General features: G+C 40.3%; 1 protein-coding gene across 1 annotated transcript; it reads left to right on the forward strand.

Moving 5' to 3' along the window:
* Nucleotides 1–563: 563 nt before the first annotated feature.
* Nucleotides 564–23,273, forward strand: USP38 (ubiquitin specific peptidase 38; the record flags this gene model as incomplete). Its single annotated transcript, XM_084263875.1, has 10 exons — nt 564–1,248; nt 2,251–2,386; nt 7,413–7,542; nt 7,794–7,895; nt 9,785–9,943; nt 10,935–11,128; nt 11,677–11,770; nt 12,600–12,706; nt 13,822–15,094; nt 22,093–23,273. 10 exons carry the CDS (start codon nt 564–566, stop codon nt 22,252–22,254), a joined length of 3,042 nt encoding a protein of 1,013 aa, XP_084120001.1. The 3' UTR covers nt 22,255–23,273.
* Nucleotides 23,274–24,734: the final 1,461 nt, after the last annotated feature.

The following is a 24,734-nucleotide window of genomic DNA, read 5'->3' on the forward strand; positions in this document are numbered from 1 at the left end:
TGTGACAGCAGGCGGAGCCGGCGGGACTTTATGTGCGCCGTGGAGCAAGTGGGAGGTGAACACATGTTGGCTTTAAACTATACGACTTCTCGGAGCCCTTCACACGGACCGAGCCACCGCCTGCCGCCGACCCTCCGCCTGCCACCACAGACGGGGAGAAACCTCCCACCGCCCCCGCTCTTCCCCCTGTCCCGCCCTCGCTCCCCATTGGCTGACGCGCCAGCAGGGACGGAGGCGTGCGGGGCTAATGGCGCAGGCGCGCTGCCTGCGCGGCGTCCCGATTTCCTGTTTGCGCTGCTCCGCTTCCGGGTCGGCGGGGGAGTGCTCGGAGGTTGTCTCTGGGTCCGCGGCGTCGCTGTAGCCTGGGGAGCGGGACCGCCACCGCCACCCGGGCGGAGGGCAGGAGGGGCGGGCTCGGGAGCGACGGCCGCCGCCGCCGGGACGGCATACCGCGGCGGGGCGGAGGAAGGGCTGCGGGAAGGCGGCGGCGGCGGCGGCCTCCGCCGAGGCCTGGATCGGTCCGCCGCCGCCGCCGCTCGGCCGATGCACCCGGGGCGCCAGCCATGGACAAGATCCTGGAGGGGCTGGTGAGCTCGTCGCACCCGCTGCCGCTGAAGCGGGTGATCGTGCGTCGGGTGGTGGAGTCGGCGGAGACGCCGCTGAGCCAGGCGCAGTGCCGCGCCATGTTCGCGCTCAGCACCCGGCTGGTGCTGCAGGGCCCCGACCCCTTCCAGCGGCAGGTGGGGCGGCAGGTGCTGGAAGCTTACGGCCGCTACCACCGCGCCGAGTTCGAGGACTTCTTCAACCGCGGGCTCGTCCTCGGCCTCCTGCAGCGCGGCTACGGCGACTTGAGCAACCGCGACCCGGCCATCCTCGACTACATCCAGGCCGGGCTGCGCCTCATCATGAGCTGTCCCTCGGTGCTGGAGCTCTTCGAACTGCTGCAGGTGGAGGCGCTGCGGCTGGTGTGCGAGCGGCCGGCGCCGCCGCTCTGCGCCCGCCTCTGCCAGCTGCTGGGGGACTTCCCGCAGTGCCTGCCCCGCGGCAGGAAGCTCTCCCTCGCCTTCTGCCAACAGCTGGTGCGGAGCATCGCCCACTTCCAGAGCCAGGGCAGCCGGGAGGCCGAGCTGCGCCTCTACGTCTCGCAGGTGACGCAGGTCAGCGGGCTGCTGCGGAGCGTCTGGAAGGCTGAGCCCGACACGCTGCTGCCCTCTCTGCAGGAACTCTTTGCTGTCATCTCCGCCGCCGGTGAGCGCCTCCCGCCGGGGAACGCGGCCGCGGCTTGGGCGGGGGTCTGGAGGGGCGTAGCGTGACGTGGGCGCTTGAGGAGAGCAGCGGGTTTACCAACAGAGAGGGAAAGCCGTGCCACCGGCGTCGGAGGCTTTGCAGGCGTTTCCTTGGAACCGTGGCTTCCTGTCGAAATGCTAAAGTGCAACTTTTTGGCTTCTCCCCCTCTTCAAAGACGATCTAGAGGGAGAGTGGTGATTTATTTAGCCGTAAAGTAGCGTGGGTTTTGGAACAAGCCTTGTTGTGGTGCTTTAGTTGATATGCCAGAACAGAGTTTGAGTGTCCCTTTAGGAAAAAACAAATACTACAAGCTGCTCTTCCTTCTTGCTTCTTTTGGAGGTCTCAGAACTGTTTACTCCCCAAAACTGGGGTATGCGTAAGGAATATGTAGAACTTGGATATTATAATATGTATGAGTAATGTAGGTGCAATTGTAAATAGGTCCTTTCTGACCTCAAAAACCTGTGAAGTACTGTATCAGCTCAGATTGGAAAGTGCCTTTGCTGTTGAGGCAGCAGGGAAATTTAATGTTGTAATGTTATATTTTGCCATAACTGGTATGGTTAGCAGATAGTTGTTAAGATGTGAGAAGTATCAGCTCTGTTGGATTCCTAGGCTAAACATCAAGTACGATAAGCAATCATGTGGTGGTATTTCTAAGGAAAAAAATCCCACTTCTCAGCTCTGTTGAGGGTGGGGGAGGAACTTGCCAGATTGCCGCTTGCTTCCATGGATATTAGATGAATGAAAGGAGTTTGTAATTCAGTGGGATTTGTTCTGCTTAATCAGTTGACACTCTTCAATTTCATTTTGGTTTGTGATGATGGAATGTTACAGGTGGGATAGATTGATTTCTAAACTTTTCCCTTATAATCAAGTTATAGGATAAAAGATAGAGTTTTTCTTTTTTTCTGGGGGTTTTTGGTTTAGTTCCTTATATTTTGTCATGTTCAATTATTGCAGATACTTCATTTGAACCTTCTGTTGCACTGGCAAGTCTTGTGCAGCACATACCATTACAGATGATTACAGTACTCATCAGGAGCCTTACTACAGATCCAAATGTGAAAGATGCAAGTATGACTCAAGCTCTATGCAGGTCTGTAAAGGCAGGAAAAGTCTTTCTTGCTTTTTTTTTTTTGAGCTACTTGTTACTTAGGTTCCACTGAAAAAATCCACACAAAAGCTATAGAAGGAAAAAACCCTTTTAAAATGGTGTTCTAAGTTCTGTTGTTTAGCCTGTTAAGGTAATATGTGTTTATGATGCTATGGATGTTATTGGAATGGTTTCTCTTTAAGGTTGCTGCTGTGGTTTCTTAAGCTTTGCTGGAGTGAATGGAGAAGAGGGTTAAATAGAAACTAAGAGAAAGCCAGCTGTGTTCCTTTTAGATGACATTTTATGTTTGGGTCTCCTACCTATGGGAGAGGGTGTAAGTTCATGAGGCTTAAAATTAAGCTGAGAAACAAGGCCTTGTTTTCAGGAGGTCAACCTGTCTGTTCTTCCAAGCAGAGTGGCTTTCTCACGTGATTCTCTTACCCATCCTCTCCTCTAAAGAGAAGAGACAATAAGAATTAGTTTTACTCTTTAGCTTTGAGGGTGGGGGTTTTTTCTCTTTAGATGTCTTTATGGCTTCTTAGTAGGATTCATAGATCACAGCCTCTATTTCTGATTTTCACTCAAGCCACCAGAGGTTCTTTGCATGTCCTTTGAATAATAGAATAGAAATGATGTAAAAACAGTTGCATACTATGCTTCTTGTCACTGATGTGAACATTGAGATGAGTTGCACTTTTAACAGACTCAGATGGCAGTCTTGGTTAGTATCTTTAGATGTGTGAATAATTGCAAGGCAGATGAGGACAACCTTCTTGAAGTTTCATTGAATTGTGTTTTTTCAAAGCCTGTGGAAGGAACTGTTACTGAGCAGTGAAGGGTAGAAAAATGAATAAAGCAGTTAAACAGGGAACTGTTAGGAATTTTGTATTGTTTTAAAGAGTAACTGTAATTTCAGGGTAAACTTAATGTCTGCTATATTTTTTAACTATGTCCATTTGAGTGTAGTGAAATACACATTCATGTAGTGGAGTACTTGCCTATCATGGTGAAATACTGAGGGGTTTTTCCCACTGAAATAATTTCTTGTCTCTACATTAGGAAACCATATTTCATTTGAAACATAGTATTAATGTTATAATTTGGGGTACGACGTTATTTAGGAACTTGAAAATCTGTTCAGTCAAGCAGATGCTTTAGCAAAGCTGTCTGCACAGTCTGAAGTTCAAAGCTAGGAAATTCAGAAGGATTTGTGCATGCTAATAGTTTGCCAGTAATGTGCCAGTGTTAGTGTAACTATAACCTTTAGGTTATATTACCTGCTTCAACACAATGTGATTGTTCAATTGTAGCCTCTGCTTAGGCAAGTCATGCAGTGCTGAGCTTTGGGTATGTTAAGAGCTGTTGTTATCAAATAAGTGCTCTTTATTTAATGCTAGCTGTGTGGTGGGATTTTTCTCTTGTGTTTGAAACAGTGGCACAGTGCTATCTTACTTGCCTTGTCCATTCTTTGAAGTAATACTTGATTTTAAGAATCTCTAGTTGTGTTCCATGGAAATCACATTTTAGGTACTCCTTGTTATTTTTGCTTGTAGATACTCTCATGTATCCAGTTTCTTTTTTCTACCTCTGGCAACCCTTTGTAGTAATTGCTTTTTTCTGGCATAGAGGAGGATAATGCAGCTGGAATGTCTGGAGCACCAGATGACAGTGTTGTCATCAGGCTTGCATCATTCCCAGGAGATGCAAAACTCCAAGCACAACAAGGTCTCCTGATGGGAGTACGCTGAGCTTTGGTGACTGTAAATTAGAGGCTTTGTTGCTCACTTCCTAATGATAACTTTCATGACACCTACAGAGCCTGTCTAAAGTTGAACACAGATTAGTAAATAATCTGTAGTTAGAAGACTAGTAATTGGAATGTGTTCAGTGAGGGTTTATATTAGGCACAGGTTCATGTAAGAAATGGTGCTTGCTTTTTGGAATCATTGAGTTCTTAATTGGCTCAGCTGCCTCATAAAACCTAACCTGAAGCATCAGTGAGGAGAAGCAGGATGTTGTTGGATCCCTTCCGTGAGATACGTTTGCTTTAAGGGTCCGCCTCAGTGGAGGTTGCAGGCTGTACTCAGTATCCTGACAAGTGTAACGCCTGTTCACACTGTGCTAAAAAAAGCTCCAGACATGACCAGGCCCTTCGCCCTGTTATGAAAAAAGTAAAATATTACGAAATATGTTAAAATTTTTGTTGGGGGGGTGGGGTGGGGTGGTCCTGGTAGCCTGAGGAACTTCTGTTGTTGTTTTGTAGTGGTTTTTATGAATGCGAGATATTTGTGCCTGAGCTGGCAGATTGTTTATCTGGTGTGGCTAAGAGGGTATTTTTGTGAAATAAGTTGCTGTCTGAGGTTGCACAGATATTTTTAATTTCTATCCAGAGATATCGGAAATATTGTCCTTGTTATGCGCATATATGGACAGTAGATCTTGCTTTACAGTGATACAAGGCAGAAGGTTGTCTGGAGGCCTTTAAGGTTTGCTTAATCTGGGCAAAAGCACAAAAATACTACATGGGACACGATGATCATGAATAAAAAATACAGAAGATGTATCTGCCTCTATGTAAAAAAAAAATGCAGTCATTGATTGCAACAGAGCCAAGTAAAGACAATGCAGAGAGGACTTAGTAACCACAATGTATAATCTTGACCTACTAGATATCAGATTTGAGGCTTTTCAGGACAGTCTCAAGTATGTCTGCAAGTTTATTTCTGTTGGCACTTCTGGCTTTTGTCTCTGCTCGTAAGAGCATTATTTCTTCTCTCAAACAGATTTTAAGTATGGGAATTCTACCTTTGTCAAATATACAGAGAATGAGGCTTCTCTTTACGAGTGTAGTCATACTGGAATGATAGTCATTGTCCTATTAGTAACAGTGTTGAAAAGTGACTAGAGATGACACAGTATGGCCCATCACATAACCAGAGCAATGGGCTGGACCACAGAGAACCCTAGTTCCCACCCAAAACCACTGTTTTTCATTTGGTTGAAAGTACACGTAGTGTAAGTATGGTAACCGAATAGTTTAGAACAATGGTTCTAATGTTGGGTTCTACAGGATGCTCTTAACATGTCTGAAAAGTTAATTAAGAGAACAAAATATATTTTCGTTAGGCTTAACTTAATTGTGTGGGTGTCTGTGAAAAATACCAAGCCTTCAAAGTGGAGAGGAGTGGGCAGGAGGCTTAAAGATGCTGTAGGGCTAGAAGGTTTGGGACCTATCTTTAGGTTAAGATTAATTCTTTGCAAACAAAAGCAGTTTGGGCCTACTTTTTTGATTCCCCATTTAAGAAAGTATAAGGAAAAGGTGCTCAGAATAAATATGGTTAAATTTAACACCTTGAGGAAATGAGAGCTTTGTGTAAACTGAGAGCAGTGATTATCCTGTTGCCATGTTTTTCCCCCAAGCTTTTTTTTTTTTTTTGTAAAATGAAAGATACCTGGTAAAATCTGTGCTTGATTGTTTAAAAGGCAGTCCTAATGGTCCCTTGTTTTACAGAAATGTAATTCGAAGATAGATAAATTTTAGAATGTGTGTACTAAACATTTTTCATATCCAAATTATGAATGCTGTATAAACTTTTGTTCATAGTAATACAGCATATCCAGAATTGAGATCTTGTGTTGCTAAAGACCATGGCTTTCTCTTTTGTTTGGAATATGAAGACTAAAACCCTGATTTCAGTCTGTTTGGAGCTCTGTTAATCTCTAGGAAGAATATGAAGGTGGATAGTTTTGCTTCAGATTAATAATTATTAATGATGCCTATTTGTAGTGATAGTGACTGTTTATTAGAGTGGATTACTTGTAACCTATTGGGTTCTGTGCTAGGATTCAGCTACTTAAAATAATCAGTCTTTACGAGGCGCCTTTTCAGAGAAGTATAGAAATATGCTGGTGACTTCCTATTTTCATTGAATTATAGAATAGACTCATAGTGTTACATAGATTGAGTGGAGCCATTGGAATTGGTCTGCTTTGATCCTGCTTCAAGCAGAGCTGGCTGGCTTAAAAGGCAGTTGTTGTTTGGAACTTTGTCCATTCGATGTAAGAGCTTGCTGCAGGGACAGAGGTGCCTCAGCCTTACTTGTTTGAATGTTTGACCACCCTCATGGTGAAAAGGGGTTTTTTCCTTCCACTTTGGTGTCTCGTGTTTTGAAGAAGAGGGTCTTACAGACTAATACAGGAAATTCAAAATATTGCCAAGTAAAATCTCAGAACAACAAGGCCTTGATTTCATGTTGTAGCTGGCACTGCCTTACAATATTGTCTGTGTTATTAAAATTTCTTCAACTAAATGTCTGTTTTAAGTACTGGTGTAAATTGTCTGCTAATTTAGAAGGATAGAATACCCCTATATTGCACTGCAGACATTTGACTATATTTTCTAGGCAGACATGAAGTCCTTTCACTGCTCCTTAGCTGTAGTGAAATTCTTCCTTGTGGGGCACATGTAGACCCTAGGCTGCTGGTAGCTATTTAAAGATCCTGAATCTAAAATGATTAGATTTTACCCTTATAACAGAGTAATTGAGTTGGCTTCTAGGAACATGGTTCAAAGTTGAAGAGTCTTCCTTTTCAAATGCAAACTTGATAGTTGGTTTGATCTGATTTGGGGTAAAAGGTATAGGAGTGGAGGTTCCCAGGTACAGGTCTTTTTTCACCTTCAGTAGTAAGCTTCACTAAGTAAAAAAACTTAGCTTAATGTCTATAAAACTGGAGTTCATGTTCTTAAATAACTAGTAACAACCATACACTTAATATGTAGTTTTATAGGCTTATGGTTTTGGGGGGTATATTTACTTTTAATGTGTTAAATAGATCATTATGTATTGCAGAGTTAAATAACTTAGGATAAAATCACAATTACTATTTGCTTAACACTTTTGCATTATGTCTTGTGAGTGTATGTGTAAGTGTATAACTGTCTAGGTATAATGTATAATTTTTTGTTGAGGTTAAAATAGTGGTATATTGGGGTTTTGATTATTTTTTTTAATTTTCATTAATATTTCAGAATGATTGACTGGTTGTCTTGGCCTCTGGCTCAGCATGTGGAAACATGGGTGATTGCACTGCTGAAAGGACTGGCTGCAGTCCAGAAATTTACCATCCTCATTGATGTTACTCTACTTAAGATTGAATTGGTATGTAGGAAAAGAACATTCAAAGTTACAGGAGAGGGAAGGGAATTTGTAACAGCCTTGCAGCTGCATAGCATTTTTTGTGTTGCAACATATATTAGATTATTATTCTGCAAAGATGATGTAAATCTATCTATAGCTTTCAGTTGGATGTAATGAATCTGTTCTAAATGCTTGTGGATCTGGAGATATGTTCATGTTGTTACTGAACTGTTACTTTCTAGTTTTACTGATACAAACATGGTTTATTTCAGGTCTTTAACCGGCTTTGGTTTCCTCTAGTGAGGCCTGGTGCCCTTGCTGTCCTTTCCCACATGTTACTTAGCTTTCAGCACTCTCCAGAAGCTTTTCATTTGGTAAGTAAATGGTCTTTGGTTCTTTGAAGCTTCTGGAAGCTTCTGTGGGTTGCGTGTGGTCCAAGGATGCATGTGGTTGCCAAGCGTAACTGGGTGGGGTCCAGGAGCCATTGCCGTTAAGTTTCCGTGGCAATAAGCCTTTGCCAACACTCAGGTCCAGCTGCTTGGCGAAGCAGCTGGACGCAACTGCTCCTGCGTTGTGCGTGCTTCTGGCAGGGAATACCTGGGCATCGCATCCTGTCTTTGAGCGTGTGCTTCTGGAAATCTGTTTTGTGGTGTGTGAAGCTTACTGACAAGGTTGGGCTGCAGGTGGACTTCAAAGCGCAGCTGTTTGGGGGCAGCAGACAGCTGGTTTGGCTGCAGGTGGACTTCAAAGCGCAGCTGTTTGGGGACAGCAGACGGCCAGTTATCTGCGAAGTATAACCTAGTGACACTGGATAGGTGTATGAGACCAAGAAGTACTTCGCTCTGAGTAGGCTACACTGTGTGTGTTCTGGTCTGCGTACAGGTTAACTGAAGGAAGTCTGTTTTAACGGACACTCTTAAAAATGCAGTTCCATCAGTTAGCGGTAGAGGGCGCTACTGTTAGTACAGCAAGGTGTATGTGTAGTGCCTTCCCTGTTCTCGTACTTCGTGTTTAGCTTAAAATTTAAGTGAAATTACGTCTTTTGGATGTAACTGTAGTAACTGTAGCCTGGCACACTTTCCTTAACCTATCCTTAAGGCTTCTAGACTTTGTTATTCCTCCAGGCCTTTGATTAGTGTTCATGTAATTGCATTATGCCTGTTACACTATTTTTTTAATGATAGAAGTCTGAAGTTTTTCTCTCTCCTCACTCTATTGACCTAATCTTGACCTAGGTTAGACATTTAAGTCACAAATGAAGAAGCCAAATAGATTTTGAGCATAGTCAAGGCTAAATCTTTCATATATTTGCTGTCTAACTTTTTCTTTGATCCCGAGAGACACAAAACATTAATGAGAAATTTAAAATATGAGAAGGCTTGTTCTAGAAATAGACATTTGCCTGAAGAAGGGATATGTCTGCCATAGGCTACGTGCAGTACTGCATAAACATCTGTCTTAAGTCACAACTAAGTCCTGAATTTTTCTTGTCATTTAAACAACCTTCTTCACTATAGTTTTTTTAGCTACTGCTGTCACTAGTAACCTATATTTTCCTGCACTCAAGCTATTTACATTTTAGTAATAATGGTCTGAATCTAAAATTGGTAAATGTACACTTGCTAATTGATTTTGCAGTGCCTACAAGTTAATATTCCCCTTCCCAGTGCCTGAGCATCACTAGCATAAATGGCTTGTGGTGGTGGGGAGGGGATATAGAAGAAAACCACTGTCTCCACTTGGGATGTGGAACTTGCCGTTTGTTGTTAGTAGGGAATTCTGTGGTGCCCAGCTGCCTCGCTAGGTGGGGCTGTGAGCCAGTTTCCATCCGGTAAACTAAAATAGCATGAATGTATTCATTGGCTTTACATTCGAAGGCAAACTGAGGTTTGCTTTAAAAACAATATCAGAGAAATTAAACCAGGGTACTGCGCTGTTTAGTAGTGGCACAAAAGTAAAATATTCACTGTTTATATTGCTAATGAGTACTTGAGACTCTGTTTATGAGCTTAGAAGACGTGCGTTAAGATTTTGAAGTTCTAAAACTTTGTGAGCTAAAGAGAGGGTTGAGTAATTGTGCTGTTTGGAAATTGCCATGGGTAAAGAATAATGCGTATTTCTCAAGTCATTGTGTCTTGACCACTTCGTATTTAAGAACCAAAGGTCCTCTGGTTTTTTGAATGTGTAAAACAGTAAAATTTTTGTAGGGAAAAAAAACCCCAGGAAAATGTCATTAACACCCTTTCTTTGTTTTTGTGTTCAGATTGTCCCACATGTGGTGGGCTTGGTTCACTCCTTCAAAAGAGATGGCTTAGCTTCCAGTACAGCCTTCTTGATACAATTGACTGAGTTGTTGCATTGTATGATTTATCATTACTCAGGATTTCCAGAGCTCTATGAACCCATTTTGGAAGCTGTGAAGGTATATTGGGAATATTAAGCGGGTGGGCTGGCTTTATTTCGGTTCTCCCAAATATGAAAGCTATAATCCCATAGATCTTAATTCTTTAGAACTTCTGTTAGGAGAAAAGAATTGACCACATAATCTAATGTTAATTCTAACGGTCTTTGGAATAAGCTAGAAGTATTCTCCTGAGTGCCCATAATACGATTATAGCAGGCTCTAAGAAAAATCTGATATTAGATCCTTTATTAAAATCTTAATTTCTTAGTCCTCATGTAACTATGTTTCTTCTGGTAATTTAATTTTGACCCAAGATAGAAACTGTGCTTCAAATATAAGTTCAGAACACTAATAGTATTGAAGAGAAGTGGGTTCTGAGGAGTACTTGACATGGTGTTAATCTTTGGGTAGCTCCAGAACACCATTATCAAGCACTACGTCTTAATCGTGCAGTCAGTATTCTGTGCCTCAGTGGATACAGGATCCTGTTCTGTGCTGTTTCAAAACAAAAATCAGCCTTTTTCAGATGGGTGTTTATGTGCATGGTGCACTTTCAATTTTATTTGGCCACCACCACCCAAAAAAACCCAAACCACCAGAACACATGGGTGTTCCTGTCTGATTTTATAGCAGTGCTATTGCACTTAAATGTTACGATTCTTAAAAAGTCCAAATCAGTTTAATTCCAAGTATTCTGGATTTTATTCTTTTTCTTACATTATTGCTCTGGCAAATTAAAATGTATTTCTAGTGGAACAGAGGATCCTTTAGGAGTCTATTAAAGCTTGAAGCTTGAGAGGCAATTTTTGGGGGCAGAAAGGCTTATGTGAATATGCAGTTTAAAGATGAAGGGGGCTAGGGGGCGGGTTGGATCTTCTAGGCTATCAGGGGATAGCAAGACCCTTAAAGAATATGGGAGCAAGTGAAAATAGAGAACTGCTGAATGGCAGGACCTAATACAAAAGCAAATGCAAAACTCTGTTAAGGGTGTTAAATATTTGTGTTGTAGGACATGCCTAAGCCTACGGAAGAGAAGATAAAGATGGTTCTCAATCAGAGTGCATGGACTTCTCAGTCCAATTCTTCACCATCTTGTATATCACAGCCTTCTGGAAAATCTGAAACTGGCAAGACGGGTCTAGTTAATTTAGGAAATACTTGCTACATGAACAGTGTTATTCAAGCACTTTTTATGGCTACAGAGTAAGTCCTTTTTAACAGCTCTTTTCATTGCAAATTAACTTCTGCGGGTGTTGCATTCTTTATTTTCACAGATTATTAATGTGTGGTAGGGTCTCTCATCTTACTAGAGCTGAGTAGGTTTCTTTACACTCAGTTACTGATTACTTTGTTCAAGTCCAGGTTTTTTTGAAGACTGCAGTTTTGGCTGTTAAAAATCCTGTTTCTTCTGTCCAGTGTCAAAAGCCAAATGCCTTTTTCCTCAATGTCCTTGCACCCGTCAGTATTGTAAAAGTTTATGGTGATGCTATTGTTATAATTTGGAAGCTATTGAAAGGAAAAAAGAAGTGTCTATTACCCATGCTTAAACTTTTATATATTGAAATAAATAAGGGTTTTGCTGTGTTAGTTCCTGCAGTACAGTAGTTTTGCGTCTGTACTGGAACAGAAATGAATGAGAAGCATTACATGTTTTGCTTTGATATTGAAGTAATTATCTGAACCAAAATGATAACTGCAGTGTTAGAAATCTAGCAAGGGAACTAATGTGTCTTTTTTTTTTTTTTTCCCAGTTTCAGACGGCAGGTCTTATCTCTGGATCTAAATGGGCGTAACTTACTAGTGGCAAAATTACAGCATCTTTTTGCTTTTTTGGCCTATACCCAGGTATGTCAGTTTACTTCATCGGGTAGTTCTTAAGGCTAGGTCTATCTGCCAAAGCCAAGGAACAAACAGCATGTGACAGGAGTCCTCTCATGTACATGAAAAATATAAATGTGATAGACTTGTTGGGGAGTAGGTCTGCCTCTAAATGTTCATATGGTGTGGGTGGACTTGGAGAAAGGTATATTTCATAAATGAAACATCTTGGCATTGTGTCGTTTTTATGAAAGGTCATAACAGCTTTTCTTTGAGAAGCCAAAAATTAAAAAAATCCAAATAAGACTTGACATATAAGCTGACTTTATGTAACTTTCTAGGTTAAACTGTGACTTTCTGCAGTGATTTTTTTTTTTTTTTACACTAAACTTTATTGTAGATCAAATTCTGAAGTGAACTTAACGTTTAGAGAATTTTGCAACTGCTAGAAGGACGTAAGAGACTTCTGTTGTCTTTAATAGCAATAAACTTGTGAAGGGGATGAGGCTGGATGATCTTAAAAGTAAACTGGCATTTATGAAATACTAGTGTGTTTCTGAAGAAAGTAAACACTTTTTTAAAGCTTGCTAACAAGAATGGTAATTGCTATTACAAATAACACCTGACTTAGTGGCTCTGAAGGCAAATATTAAGTCTATTTTTATCTTTGTACTACAGGTGATAACTACAGGATTAATGGTACTCTCTTTCTATGATTAAATGGTTGTGTGCCATGTGTTTCATACAGTTTTTCTAGAATAATGTGGTCCAAAGTTCAGTGATGAATATCAAATACTGTAACCAGTTTTTTAGTAGTTCACATGTAACCTTGTCTTTCCCTTTCTTATGTGAACAGAGAGACACATTCACTCCTAGATCTTTCTTTGAGGCTTCCAGACCACCATGGTTCAGCCCTCGATCCCAGCAGGATTGCTCAGAATATCTCAAATTCCTGCTAGACAGGTACAGTGCCATTAATGGCAATAGAGCTATAGTCTCATTATATAATGTTGAAATCTTGGGAGCAGTCATGTCATGGTTCCACAGGATGAGTAATGACTGTCAAATTTTGGGCCTCGCACCTGGCTGTCTCTGTTTTTCTGTATGGTCTATAGAACACTTGTTTTTCTAGGTTTAATCAGTAGTAAAGTATGGATACTGTTTTGTACCCACATCATTTAAAGCACACTATAGTGGTATTAATACTGCATTTTTATAAACCGAAACTTGGGTATTACTTTAGAATCATGGTCCTGTTGTAAAACTGCTGTTGCTGAAAGCAGTTAGTGATGCATTTGGAATGTTATGTTGTTGGAGACAGCTACAGCTCGTACAGGTCAGATAAGTCATGAAGAGATGTACATGCATTTATAATCAGTATAATAAGCAAATGAACTGTGGCATGCCTAAAGCAAAAATACCTAAATTATTAGTAGCCCTCTTTAATTTTGTATTGCTGCGATATGGCTGAAGCAGTGTTATGACATGTTCCATTTCTGGGGAAGTTTATCTCAGTGGTAAGATAGTGGTGTTATATATGTTTGGTTGGGGTTTTTCTCCCGCATTTCATTGTTCTGTTTTGTTTTGTTTTGTTTTCTCATAGTTTCTTACCTTTCTTGGCTACAAAATCCTGGCCTTTTCTTTGAAAATAGTCTGGCACTAGCTAACTAACTACTTGTTCTCTTACAAAGTCAGACATACAGAACCAGCCAATGGGAGAACTGATTTATTAAGATAATTTAATGGTAAATAATAAAAGCATTGCTTGTAGGTTTTCTAATACTTGCCAGTTCTCTCAGTATATCCGTTTTGTGTATGTGTTAATATATATATATAATGAAAACCATGTTAAATGTGTTTGTGTTTCTCTGTTCTGTTTTGGGTAGTACTGACCTGTACATTTCAACTTGCTTATATAAAAAATAAATTTTTTTTATATAAGAAGCTTCTAGCCACTTAACCATATATTTTTTAATTTTTTTTTTTTTACTGTAACGGGGGAAAAAGTCTGAAATGGTGCAGCGGTATTTGTTTGGAAAATAGCACAGCTATTTGGATCTATTTTTCTGTGTCTTCAGGCTGCATGAAGAAGAGAAAACTCTGCAAATCTTGACTTCAGGAAAGAGTTCTGCAAGTAAAACCAATGAAGGGTCCAAGACACAAAAAGAATCTAGTAAGGGAAGAGGAGAAAAAACCCTGATAGAGAAGATGTTTGGAGGAAAACTGAAGACAACTATATGCTGTTTGAACTGCAAAAGTGTATCTCAAAAGGAAGAAGCTTTCACAGATCTCTCACTGGCTTTCTGTCCTCCAGCTTCATTGGAGAACGTTGGCCCAAAACATATGGGGTGTTCTGAAGTGAAACAAGGTAATGTAGTGCAAGGTGGTCCTGGTAGAGAAACAACTCTTGGATCTGAAGGAAATGATGGACGCGATCCAGCCATGAAAGAAGGAACCAAGAAAGAATTTTTGACTAAGCCGGCCCCTGAGAAGACCATGAATTCTAAACCTGGCAAAGCTCAAGATAAGAAAACATCTGGCGGGGCAGAGAAAACCCTGTCAGTTACAGACTTACTGAATTATTTTCTAGCACCTGAGACCCTCAGTGGAGACAATAAGTATTATTGTGAAAAGTGTGGCTCCCTACAGAATGCTGAGAAAACTATGCAAATCATTGAGGAACCCGAATACCTCATTCTCACTCTTCTGAGATTTGCCTATGACCCAAAGAGTCACATGAGGCGCAAAATCTTAGATGACGTGTCTCTGCCACTTGGTTTGACACTGCCAGTTAAGAGAGTTAAGAGACCATCATCTTCACTAGATGCAGTGTCAGGAAGCTGCTCTGTTGGTGATGAGGTTTCCGAGAATGGAGAAAATCTTCCTAAAAAAAGGAAACCCTCTGGTGCTGGTGAAGTGGCTTGCCCACAACTGGAGCCCTATGCTTTAAACTCTGTGGTGATGCATTCTGGTGTAACCTCTGAAAGTGGACATTATTATTCATATGCTAGACATGTTACTGGTTCAGGGCCTTCAGGACCTTGCCCCGAATCTAGTTCTTCAGTTCCTCCTCAGGAAGAGTTATTGACAGAGGGGAGTCCTACTGTTGTAGAAAAAGGCACTGATGAATCAACAGATTGGTTTCTGTTCAATGACACTAGAGTGACATTTGCCTCGTTTCAGTCAGTTCAGAAAATTACTAGTAGATTTCCAAAGGACACTGCTTATGTTCTATTTTACAAAAAACAAAATAGCACCTGTGGCCTCAACATGAATTTGGCAAATGGAGACCCTCCCCTTCACAAAGACCTCATGGATGCAATTGTGAAAGATAACAAGCTATACTTGCAGGTAAGACAGAAACGCTCAATGAAGACCAGTGTCAAAAAACCTCCGAAGAGACAGTCTAAAAGAAAGAAGAAGTTAGGTTTCAAGTCTTCCTGCGTGTTAACCTCCTAAATCAGCAGTGTTGTTTCTGCCTTAGTGGAAATACAGGAAAACATAGGAAATGCCAAGGAAAACATCTTAAACTCATTTTAGTTGAATTTAGTAGAGCTGCTCACATAGGTTATTTGACTTTCAAACAGTTCTTGTTTTCATTGTTTTCAATAAATTGTAAGAGTAGTTAAAATATACTTTAAAACTTTTTAGTGGTGTCCTTACTAGTGCATTTTCATTTGGAGTGGAGTTTCATTTATATAAGTGCGCTTCCCCAAATGCTAGAATGGCTAAAATGAAGGCCAGGAGCTAGTGACTAGAGTTTGCTCTCCCTTTGCTGCCTGTTGTGCCCTGCTCTGAGACTAAGCACTGCCAGCTGCACATTTCCTGTGCTCCAAGAACTTCAGCTAGATGTAGTCACCTCTTCAATTTGCTGTAACAAAAACCTACTGTTACCCACGTTTTTATATGGTTTGCTTTGACCATAATTGCAATGTCTGGACAGTGTAACAGTATGAGTGTGTTACTGTGTGCTCTTTGGTGGATTAACCTGTTCCAATAAGAGTTCTTGGCCTACTCAAATTAGAAAAACTAGGTAAGTTCAGATTAGAAAAGAACACCCAAATCAGACTGTATGGTTAAAGTATGTGTGTCCTAACTGTTTTCGTTTGTATGCCACCTCTCCTTTTTACCATACAGGATAACACAGAGCATAGCTGTTTGCTTGGTGATTTCAGATCATAGAATCATTGAATAGATTGGGTTGGAAGGGGCCTTAAAGGTCCTGCAATGAGCAAGGACATCTCTAACTAGATCAAGTTGCTCAGAGCCTCATCCAGCCTGACCCTGAATATTTCCAGAGGTGTGGAATCAGCCACCCATCTCTGAGCAGCCTGTTCCAGTGTTTTAACAGCCTCATTGTAGAAAGTTTCTTCCTTATACCAAATCTAAATCTACCTTCTTTAAGTTTAAAACCATTACCCTGTGTTCTGTCACTAAGGCCATATTAAGAAGTTTGTCCCCATTTTTCTTACAAGCTCACTTACAAGTACTACAATGTAGTCTCCTTTGAGCCTTCTTCAGGCTCAAAAACTCCAATTCTCTCAGCCTTGTTGTCATAGGAGAGGTGCTCTAGTCCTCTGATACTCTTTATGGCTGAGCACTGTGGAGCTGGACACAGTACTCCAGGTAGGATTTCACCGGAGCGGAGGACAACGATTGCTTACCTTCTTTCAATACAGCCCAGAAAGCCAACCATAACCTGGGCTGCAAGCACTCATTGCAACTTACGTCCAAGTTTTCATCTGCCAGTATCCCTGAATCTTTCTTCATGGGTTTGCTCACAAGCCATGGCCCGAGCCCCTTTGCAGGACCTTGCAGTTGGCTTTGTTGAACCCCCTGAGGTTCATATGAGCCATTTCTGAAGTTTGAGCAGATCCTTCTGGATGGCATCCTGTCCCACAGGCATGTAACTCACCACTGAGCTTCATGTAGTCTGCAGACTTGCTCTGGGTGGACTCAATCCTGCTATGTCACTGATGAAAATGGTAAATAATACTGGTCCCAGTAGGGACCGCTGAAGGACATTGGTTGTCACCAATCTGCCGTCTGGATATTGAGCTGATGACCACTACCCTCTAGATGCACTCATCCAACCAATTCATCATCTACTGAACAGTATGCCCATCAAATCCATACCTTTCCAATTTAGAGAGAAGGTTGTTGTGAGGTGCTGTGTTAGAGGCCTTAGAGAGGTCCAGATAGCTGGCATCCGTAGCTTTTCTACTGAATAATCGTTCCATCATAGAATGCCACTTGATTGGCCAGGTAGGACTTCACTTGGTGAAACTTCTGGCTTCCTAGAATCATCTCCCAGTTCTCCACTCATCCCTGCTGGTCTGTTGTTTTCCTTTCATGATTTCTTACACCTTGGAATCAAGATCTTGTGTGCTTTATGGAAAGTATCCTTAAAGATCTGCCAGCTCTTTTGTTCTCTCTTGTCCCCAGGGGCAGCTTCACAGGGGAAGACCTGGAAGTCTGTTCTCCTAAAATTCAGAGCCCTGACTTTACTCTTTGCCTGTCCCATATTCCTCAGGACTGTGAACTCTTCCAGTGCATGATCATTGCAGCCCCAGTGGCTTCTAGTCTTCACATCACCAATTAGCTCACTTTTATTGGTGACCATCAGGTCACTGAATCCCTTCTTGTAGGACTTTCTATTACCTAGCTTAAGAAGGTGTTCTCAGTGCATTCCCAGGATTGCCTACAGTTTGCCATGATACTTTCCTGGCAGTTGTTAGAGATGGAAGTCCCTCTGCAGTCCAAGAGCCTCTGAGTATGGTGCTTCCTGTAGCTGGAGTAAGAAAGTTTTGTCAGTAGTCTCCCCTTGATTGGGCTGCCTGTAGAAGACAGAAAACACAAGGTTTTCTTTGTTGTGTTGATACTTGATTCTTGCCCATAAGCTTTAAACCTGTTTGTGGCTATTCTTCAAAGACAGCTTCTATGCTATCCATTTCTTGATTTAGAGTGCAACCACTCCTTCCTCACCTGTCCCTTATGAACAGCCTGTAGCCATCAATAGCTGTACTTCAGTTATGGGATTCATCCCAACAACTCTTAAGGGCAACTGGGCCTTACCTTTTAGAGAGGTAGCAGACTTCTCTAAAAGGAAAGCCTGTCTAGCATAATAGACCTTCTGTTCCCCTTAGAAGGGAGTGGTCTACAACTGTAACCCGGCTTGTTTTTCTCATGGAGGTGGTAATTTACAGGGGCTAGGCCTTTTTGACCTTGGCAACACCTCTGTTCTAGATGGATCATCATCCACATCATCCATTGACTGGTCTTCTGTGTCCAGAGTCTTGTACCTGTTGTATGGAGGCACATGGGAGGGTGAGGTAGATAGGGAGGGGGTTCACCCACATCCCCAAGTGTGAACTTGTCTCCGAGATCATGTTGTGTTTTCAGTCAGAATGCTGTGACTTCCACTGATGTGTGAATGCTTTAAGTGTGAAACTTCCAACTTGAAGCCAGGTTGGTTTTCATCATGGGCATCCAATTGCAGTAGCATCTAGCCAATAGAGTAATGGGGGGGAAAAATAAATCAATCTTAACACAACGTAAAGAAAAGTAGTATGACTACAGTGGTGCTGTAACTGTTTTTCTTATGAAGCCAAACATTTAAAGGAGGAAAAATGTCACCCACGTGGAACATAAATTCCTATTTGTGTGATTTCGTGTTGAATCCAGTGCTTGCAGTCACATATGTCAGTGTTACTAACAGGAGACGTGATTCTCTGAGTACGCATGATGGGCTTTGTCAAATCTGAAGAGGTGCTTTAGCCATAGGGAGTAAGCAACTCTTTCAGGATATTGAGAAAATAGTTTGTGAAATAATGAATTTATTCTTTAAAGAGTTTCTCTCGGTTCAGTGTTTTCAGGAGCAGTTTCTGGAATATTCTGAGATGTTAGTTACGTGGGGCTTTTTGAATGCTGCTGTATGCCTGGAGCCAGTGAAGTTGAAGTCAATTGGTGCATATACACAAAACATGCTTTTTCATAGACTTGCAAACTTTCTCTGCAGAATGCCTAAGTTAGGTAAAGCATGTAGTCATTTTCCCTTTTAGTTTACAAATGAAACTCAAGTTGTTAGTTTCTCAAACTTCTCTAATTAAAAAAAGAAATATAGTCTCCTCAAAATGAAGAAGAAAAAGTATTTTCCAAGTATATGTATTTTTTGTTTGGGTTGCTTTTTTTTAAATTTATGATCTTCTACCTACCTTTCAATTTTGTGTTCTTCAGTATTGGCTTTCTTTGTACCGCTCTGCTGACCTCAAGTTCCTCTCCTTCTTTTTTTTTTTCAATTTAAACTTATTAGAAATGGTCAGTTACTGGTGCTTTTTCTCAATACTAATGTGGTGATTGACTGAATTAATTACTGTATTTCTGAGAAGCTGCATTTCATTGGTGCTCAGAGTTCTAAATGAGCATTTTCCTGCTAGGTAAAGAAAATACTCTTTTTGTTCTGAGAGAGCTTTGCTTTTCAGAGCAAACTTGCTAAAACTTTGTAGCGTACTGCTTTTGTTTTACTATTCCATACCAGTTTACCATCTGTTAAACAAAAATGCTTTTGTTTTAATTAGCAAAATGTGCAATATGGTTTGCTCTCACTCTAGTTGAGTCAAATTAAAAATCCCACACTGAGAACAAGTGGAAAGCAGAGAGGGAAGCTCTGCATTTTTCTCAGTCCAGAGAGCTGTATTGATTGTCAAGCTTTACATATCCGCTTTAGCATTTGTTGTGCTAAATATAATCAGCCTGAAAACGTCCAATATTTATTTATTTAGAAGCAAGGTTGTTTCTTACAAAAATGCCAGTGCAATATACTATGGTAGAACAAGTTACTATAGGTTAATATTAATCAAGCCAGTGCCTTGAGAGAAGAAAGAATTGTGCTCATTTAGCACAGACCGCTGAACAGGAATAAAGCTTGAAAGACTTTAAACTGCTAAATAACTTCTAGTATTGAAGACACAAGAGGTATATGTTTTTTAATGCCAGTGCACTGTCATGAAACTTTTTAAATCACTGATAATTTGATCACTGCTTCATATTTTTTCCTGTGCTTGTGCATATACAGAGATAGCTTTGTTGCTACTGTGTACAAAACATTTGCTGTAGTGGATGGAAGGTATGATCAGGTTTATCCTATTCATGGTGTGTTATGGCTGCTTCTGCACAGAACTTGTAAATGGTTGACAAAAGCTGTGCTTGCAGCTTGCTCACACTCTGTGCTGACAGCGATGCATGTCTCCAGAGATGCCCTAAGTCATGTGCAAGGTAGTGGGTTCTTGCTGTTCATAGTAGTGTTTCTCCTTTCTGTTTGGTCTGTAAAGAAGCCCAGTGACAGTAGAGCAATCGTACTGTTGTTAATGGTACAGGGAACGGTATGTAATAGAAGACATACATTAGCTATGCCAAAACCCTGTGGTGTCCAGTAAGTGCAGTAAGGCAAATGAAAAGAAATTGTGTTTTTAGCTGAATATGGGGTAGGGGATCTCTTCAGTAAGAGTAGTTTTGTTTTTATGTACAATTGTAAGATTCATGTAGCAGCATCAGTGAAACTGTTGTTGGTGATCATATTTTTTGGTTAGGGAAAACTCAACTACTGAGATTTGAGGCATAAAGTTGCCAGAAAACAGTTCTCTGGAGGGATGGAGTAAGTAAAACTCCTTTTTTGGTGTGGTTTGGTACTGTGCTGCATTAAAGGAAACATTTTTTTCTGAAATAGTTTACAAAAGAACCAAAGAAAAACCAGCCCCAGGTAGAGCGTAGTGAGTCCTTCACTGCTGGCGTTTGAGAAGAAACTCTCTTCCAAGCTAAACAGCATAAACTACACCACAAAACTGTTTCTACAACTGTTATCTTAATAGAAATATTCTGTTGATTTCTGGTACTAGAAGTGAGTTCTCCATATTTCCTTGTTATAAGTAGTAAATTTATTTTGTGTTCTATGTGTCTTACAGTTAGCAGATACACAAAAATCTGCATATTTCTGGAAATAGTGTAATACTGTATTTCAGGAACATGGCTGGCTTATCTGTGTAGATAATGTCCTCCAGATACCCTATATAATTTTTGGAAGCGAGTACACATTTCAGTGCTTAATAGTATTAAATAACTTTAATTTTAGGCTTTATTTTTTTTAAGAGGGAAGAGTAATTTAAACACACAAGTACTATTTTTAGCACCCATGAAAGTACATAGACAAGACTTAAGTGTTTTCATGGTAGTATGATACAAAGTCTTCCAGGTTCTTGGCTCTGTTCCTTGCTTTCACCGGGAGGTGGAGAAGAAAAGGAACAATTCAAGATGATCCAGGTAATTACTAAACCCCTGTTAAGATTTCCTCCTGTTGCCTTTAAGGGGAGGTACGTACTGATGTAGTGTCACCTGAAGGAAGATATCAGTATGAGCCTGGGCACCTAAATTCTTTTGTTTTGCTTCCTAAAGAAATAAAGCTTGTACAGGTCCACTGTCTTTTGGTTTTCCAGAGGCCAATACCTGCCTTCTCTCCCTCTTTTTTTTTTTTTTTTTAATTTTTTTTTAAGCTTTTAGTCAATTTGAGAATGGGAGACTAAAGACAAGAAGTTGCTGCAAGGTGTATGAAACTAATAGATATCTCTAATGAGGGAAGAGCCTGTGTTCATGCCCTTCTTAGAACTTTTAAGAAGCCACAGGGGTGTTTGGTTGAAAAAGCAGCTGGCAGGAGGCTATGCATTCTTGTCCTGCTGCTTGTGCTGGTACTGTTTCCAGCAGCTGACTCTGATAGAGTGCTTTAGAGTTCCTGAGACTTCCTAATGTTAAAACAGAGTTAGTGTAGCAGTAACACCTGAAAGTTAAAAAGCTGCACTCAATGGAAACTAAGTAGCTTGTCCAGCTTTGTGTCAGAGTGTGTTGTTACTCTATGCAGTTGTTTGAGAGGAATAAAAAACTGTCTTTTAACTAGCGTTGATTTAATGGTCCTACCTTTTTATTTGGCAACCAAGATCAAGGGCATCTTAAAACTGCTAGGATGAAAATTAATGTGAAAGATATATCAAGAACTAATGTCTTGTTAGTTTTTAACCAGCAGTCTAATTCTTTAGTGTGGTGCTATAAAAGATGATTTTAGCATAAACTTAAATGAATTTAATTATGATTCACGTATAGTACTATAATTCAGTGAGATCTCGGATTGGCTGTGGATGTTCAAGCTAAAGTTCAGCCAAGCCATTCAGACCTAGGAATACAGAAGTTAGTGACATTGCCTTAAAAACTGTTTCAAAATATGCAGAAATCAGCTACCTTTGAGGTTGGTTTTTGTGGTGGGTTTTTTGGGGTTTTTTGTAATTGTTTTTATCATTTCATTTCAGGAGCAAGAGCTTAGTGCTCGAACGCAAGCACTTCAAGCTGCTTCAGCCTCGTGCTCTTTCCGACCCAATGGATTTGATGACAATGATCCCCCGGGGAGTTGTGGACCGACAGGTGGAGGAGGAGGGGGTGGGTTCAGTACTGTTGGTAGATTAGTCTTTTGACTACGAAGATATCCTGGAATACACTGGTTCCAACGCAGCCCAGTTCCAACTGCTGAGGACAACTGACATATTGAACTTTGTTGGATTTCCTACCAAGATTTGAGACTTGATCCTTATTCAGAAGCCAATGTTGGGGTTTTTTTGGTTATGTTTTATTTGAAATAAATAAGCGCATAATGGAAAAAAACTACCTCTTAAAAATTCAGTTGCTTTTCTAGTAAGGTGTGCTTGCCCAAAAGACACAAAAGGAAGATTAAGTAGTGGCTAGTGATACTGCATTAAACCGAACAAACGCACTTACATCAGTTTCTGTTGTCCTCATCCACTGAATGAAGAAAGCTCACTTCTTCTATTCTGACAGCATTGCTTTCCATGGAACCCCTTTCAGATGGGCTAAACTGCATACATACACCCCCACCTTATTTTCAAATCTAGTACCTTTATAGATTTCCAACGTTGAAATTTGTAATGAAGGCAATAACTTAAATGTGACATGATATAGTACTTTCCAGATGAAAAATTATTCAATATATTTCCAGTATAAATGTAAAGAAGGAAAAAATATTTATAAATACTTGCTAATTGTTTTCAAAAAAGCGCATGTTCTGTAGGAACAATGTTTTTAAATAGAAATTGTTAACTTTGTAGCATTTCTAATTGTTTTGAGGATTTAAAAATTATTTCAGGGAATATATCTGCTATGTATTGGAAAGGAAGAGATTCTGTATGTGCCTTGCAGTACTGTGACTTAAACTTTATGAGGCTGCAGAAAAGGGGAAAAAATGTGTTGTTAGTCAACTGTGGGTTGTGGGTTGGTTTTTTTGGTCAGTATTAGAAATCAGTACATCTATAGAAAGCTGTTAGACTTCCAGGACTAAAAATCTGGTAGTTTGAAATGCAGTGTGTTGCCCATTACTTCTCTGTTAAATAAATACATACCTAGTGATCTATAACTCTTGTGGCCTGCATTGCTAAGAAAAAGCTGGCCATAAATACCGAGCTATGTTTGTGAAATCACTGAGAGGCTACCTGTATTGATCCTTGCTGAGGATCTCTGCTTCTAAGAGTCCTTTCAAGTTTTGCCTTCTGATTTTTGCCTGTAGTGAGAAATTTTCTGGTGAGTGCAGGCTTTAGCTGTCTGCAGAAGACCAAAATGATGCTGTTTATGGATCAGTGTTTGCTTGCTGGTTAGGTCAACAGAGGCGATGGATTCACTTGCTTAGTCTTGGCAGAAATAGTGACTTTGGGTTTGATGTGCAATGAGAATAACAGAAGTAAAGGAGTTACGCTGTTGAATCTGGTGATTAATTATTTACTTGAATAATCTTATAGTGAAGTATAAATTTATTTAAAGTATTTTTACAAAATTCTGCAGTGTTTCACTGTGGTTTTTATATTCTACTAGGTGACAAAGTGCATCCTTTAAAGCATGCAAACCTGGCAGGTGTTAACTGTACAAAATAAACAAATTTCTTAGAAAATGCCTTTTAAAGGCATAAAATAAGTTGAGAAAATTAAACCTTATTCATAAGATGTCAATTTATGGAATTTAGTCTGAAAGGTAACTTGCAAGCTATTTTTATATTCTTGCTAAAACTATTCTACTGCTCTGCTATAGGGTGTTTTTTTTTTTTGCTCAAGAATGAGCAGCTCACCTTTTTTTTTTTTTTTAATAACTTCTGAGCTTTGATTTGATTGTTTGCAGACCTACACTTTCATTGCTATATCAGCCATAGGCCTCTGAACCAGGGCTTCAGCTGTGGAAGTGTGGAATGTTATCAGGCTGACGTGAGGAACGCTCTCATTTGTTGGCCTTTTGAATGAGGTTTTCGTAAAAGCTCACTTGGGCTTGAAGTTGTGTAGCTTTCAGTCTAAGAGGGATTCTTTTTAATTTACTTTTAGGCTTCTCCACCAGTTGGCTCTGCTTTTGAAGTGTTTTGTATGACAAGTTAATTTGGCTTTTCTTTCCCGAATTATTAGGACACCCTGGAAAGCTGTCTGTTTGCATTACAATGGGAGTATTTTGTCTTTCTGTATCAGTTTACTATACTAGTAAGTACATGCAGGGGCAAGTGTTTCTACTCTGTATGAAATCATAATTTTGTAAAGGTCAGCATTGGTTTTATGTTCTCACAGTAAAAATACAAATTACATAGGCTACCTAAAAATAAGGTGCAGTAAGTATTTTGTATGCCTATTGTACTATATCTATTTCATGAGGCTTTTTACTTTGCCTATTCTAAATTTAGGTGTTAAATATGGATATTTTATGAGAGTAATGCCAGTAGGTTTGGAACTCCGTAGGTATGATATGTTGGTATGTCTCAAACTGAAAATAACTTCTTTCCTCTTGTTAACTTTTGTTGATGCAATTACTCTGGGTTTTACAAATAGATTTTAAAATTCACGTTACTTATTTGCAAGTCTACTTGGTGACCGACAGCTATCTTAAGCTGATTCATACCTAACTTGAAAGGTTG

Source organism: Gallinula chloropus (genome assembly GCF_964237585.1).
Source record: "Gallinula chloropus genome assembly, chromosome: 4".
Taxonomy (NCBI): Eukaryota; Metazoa; Chordata; class Aves; order Gruiformes; family Rallidae; genus Gallinula; species Gallinula chloropus.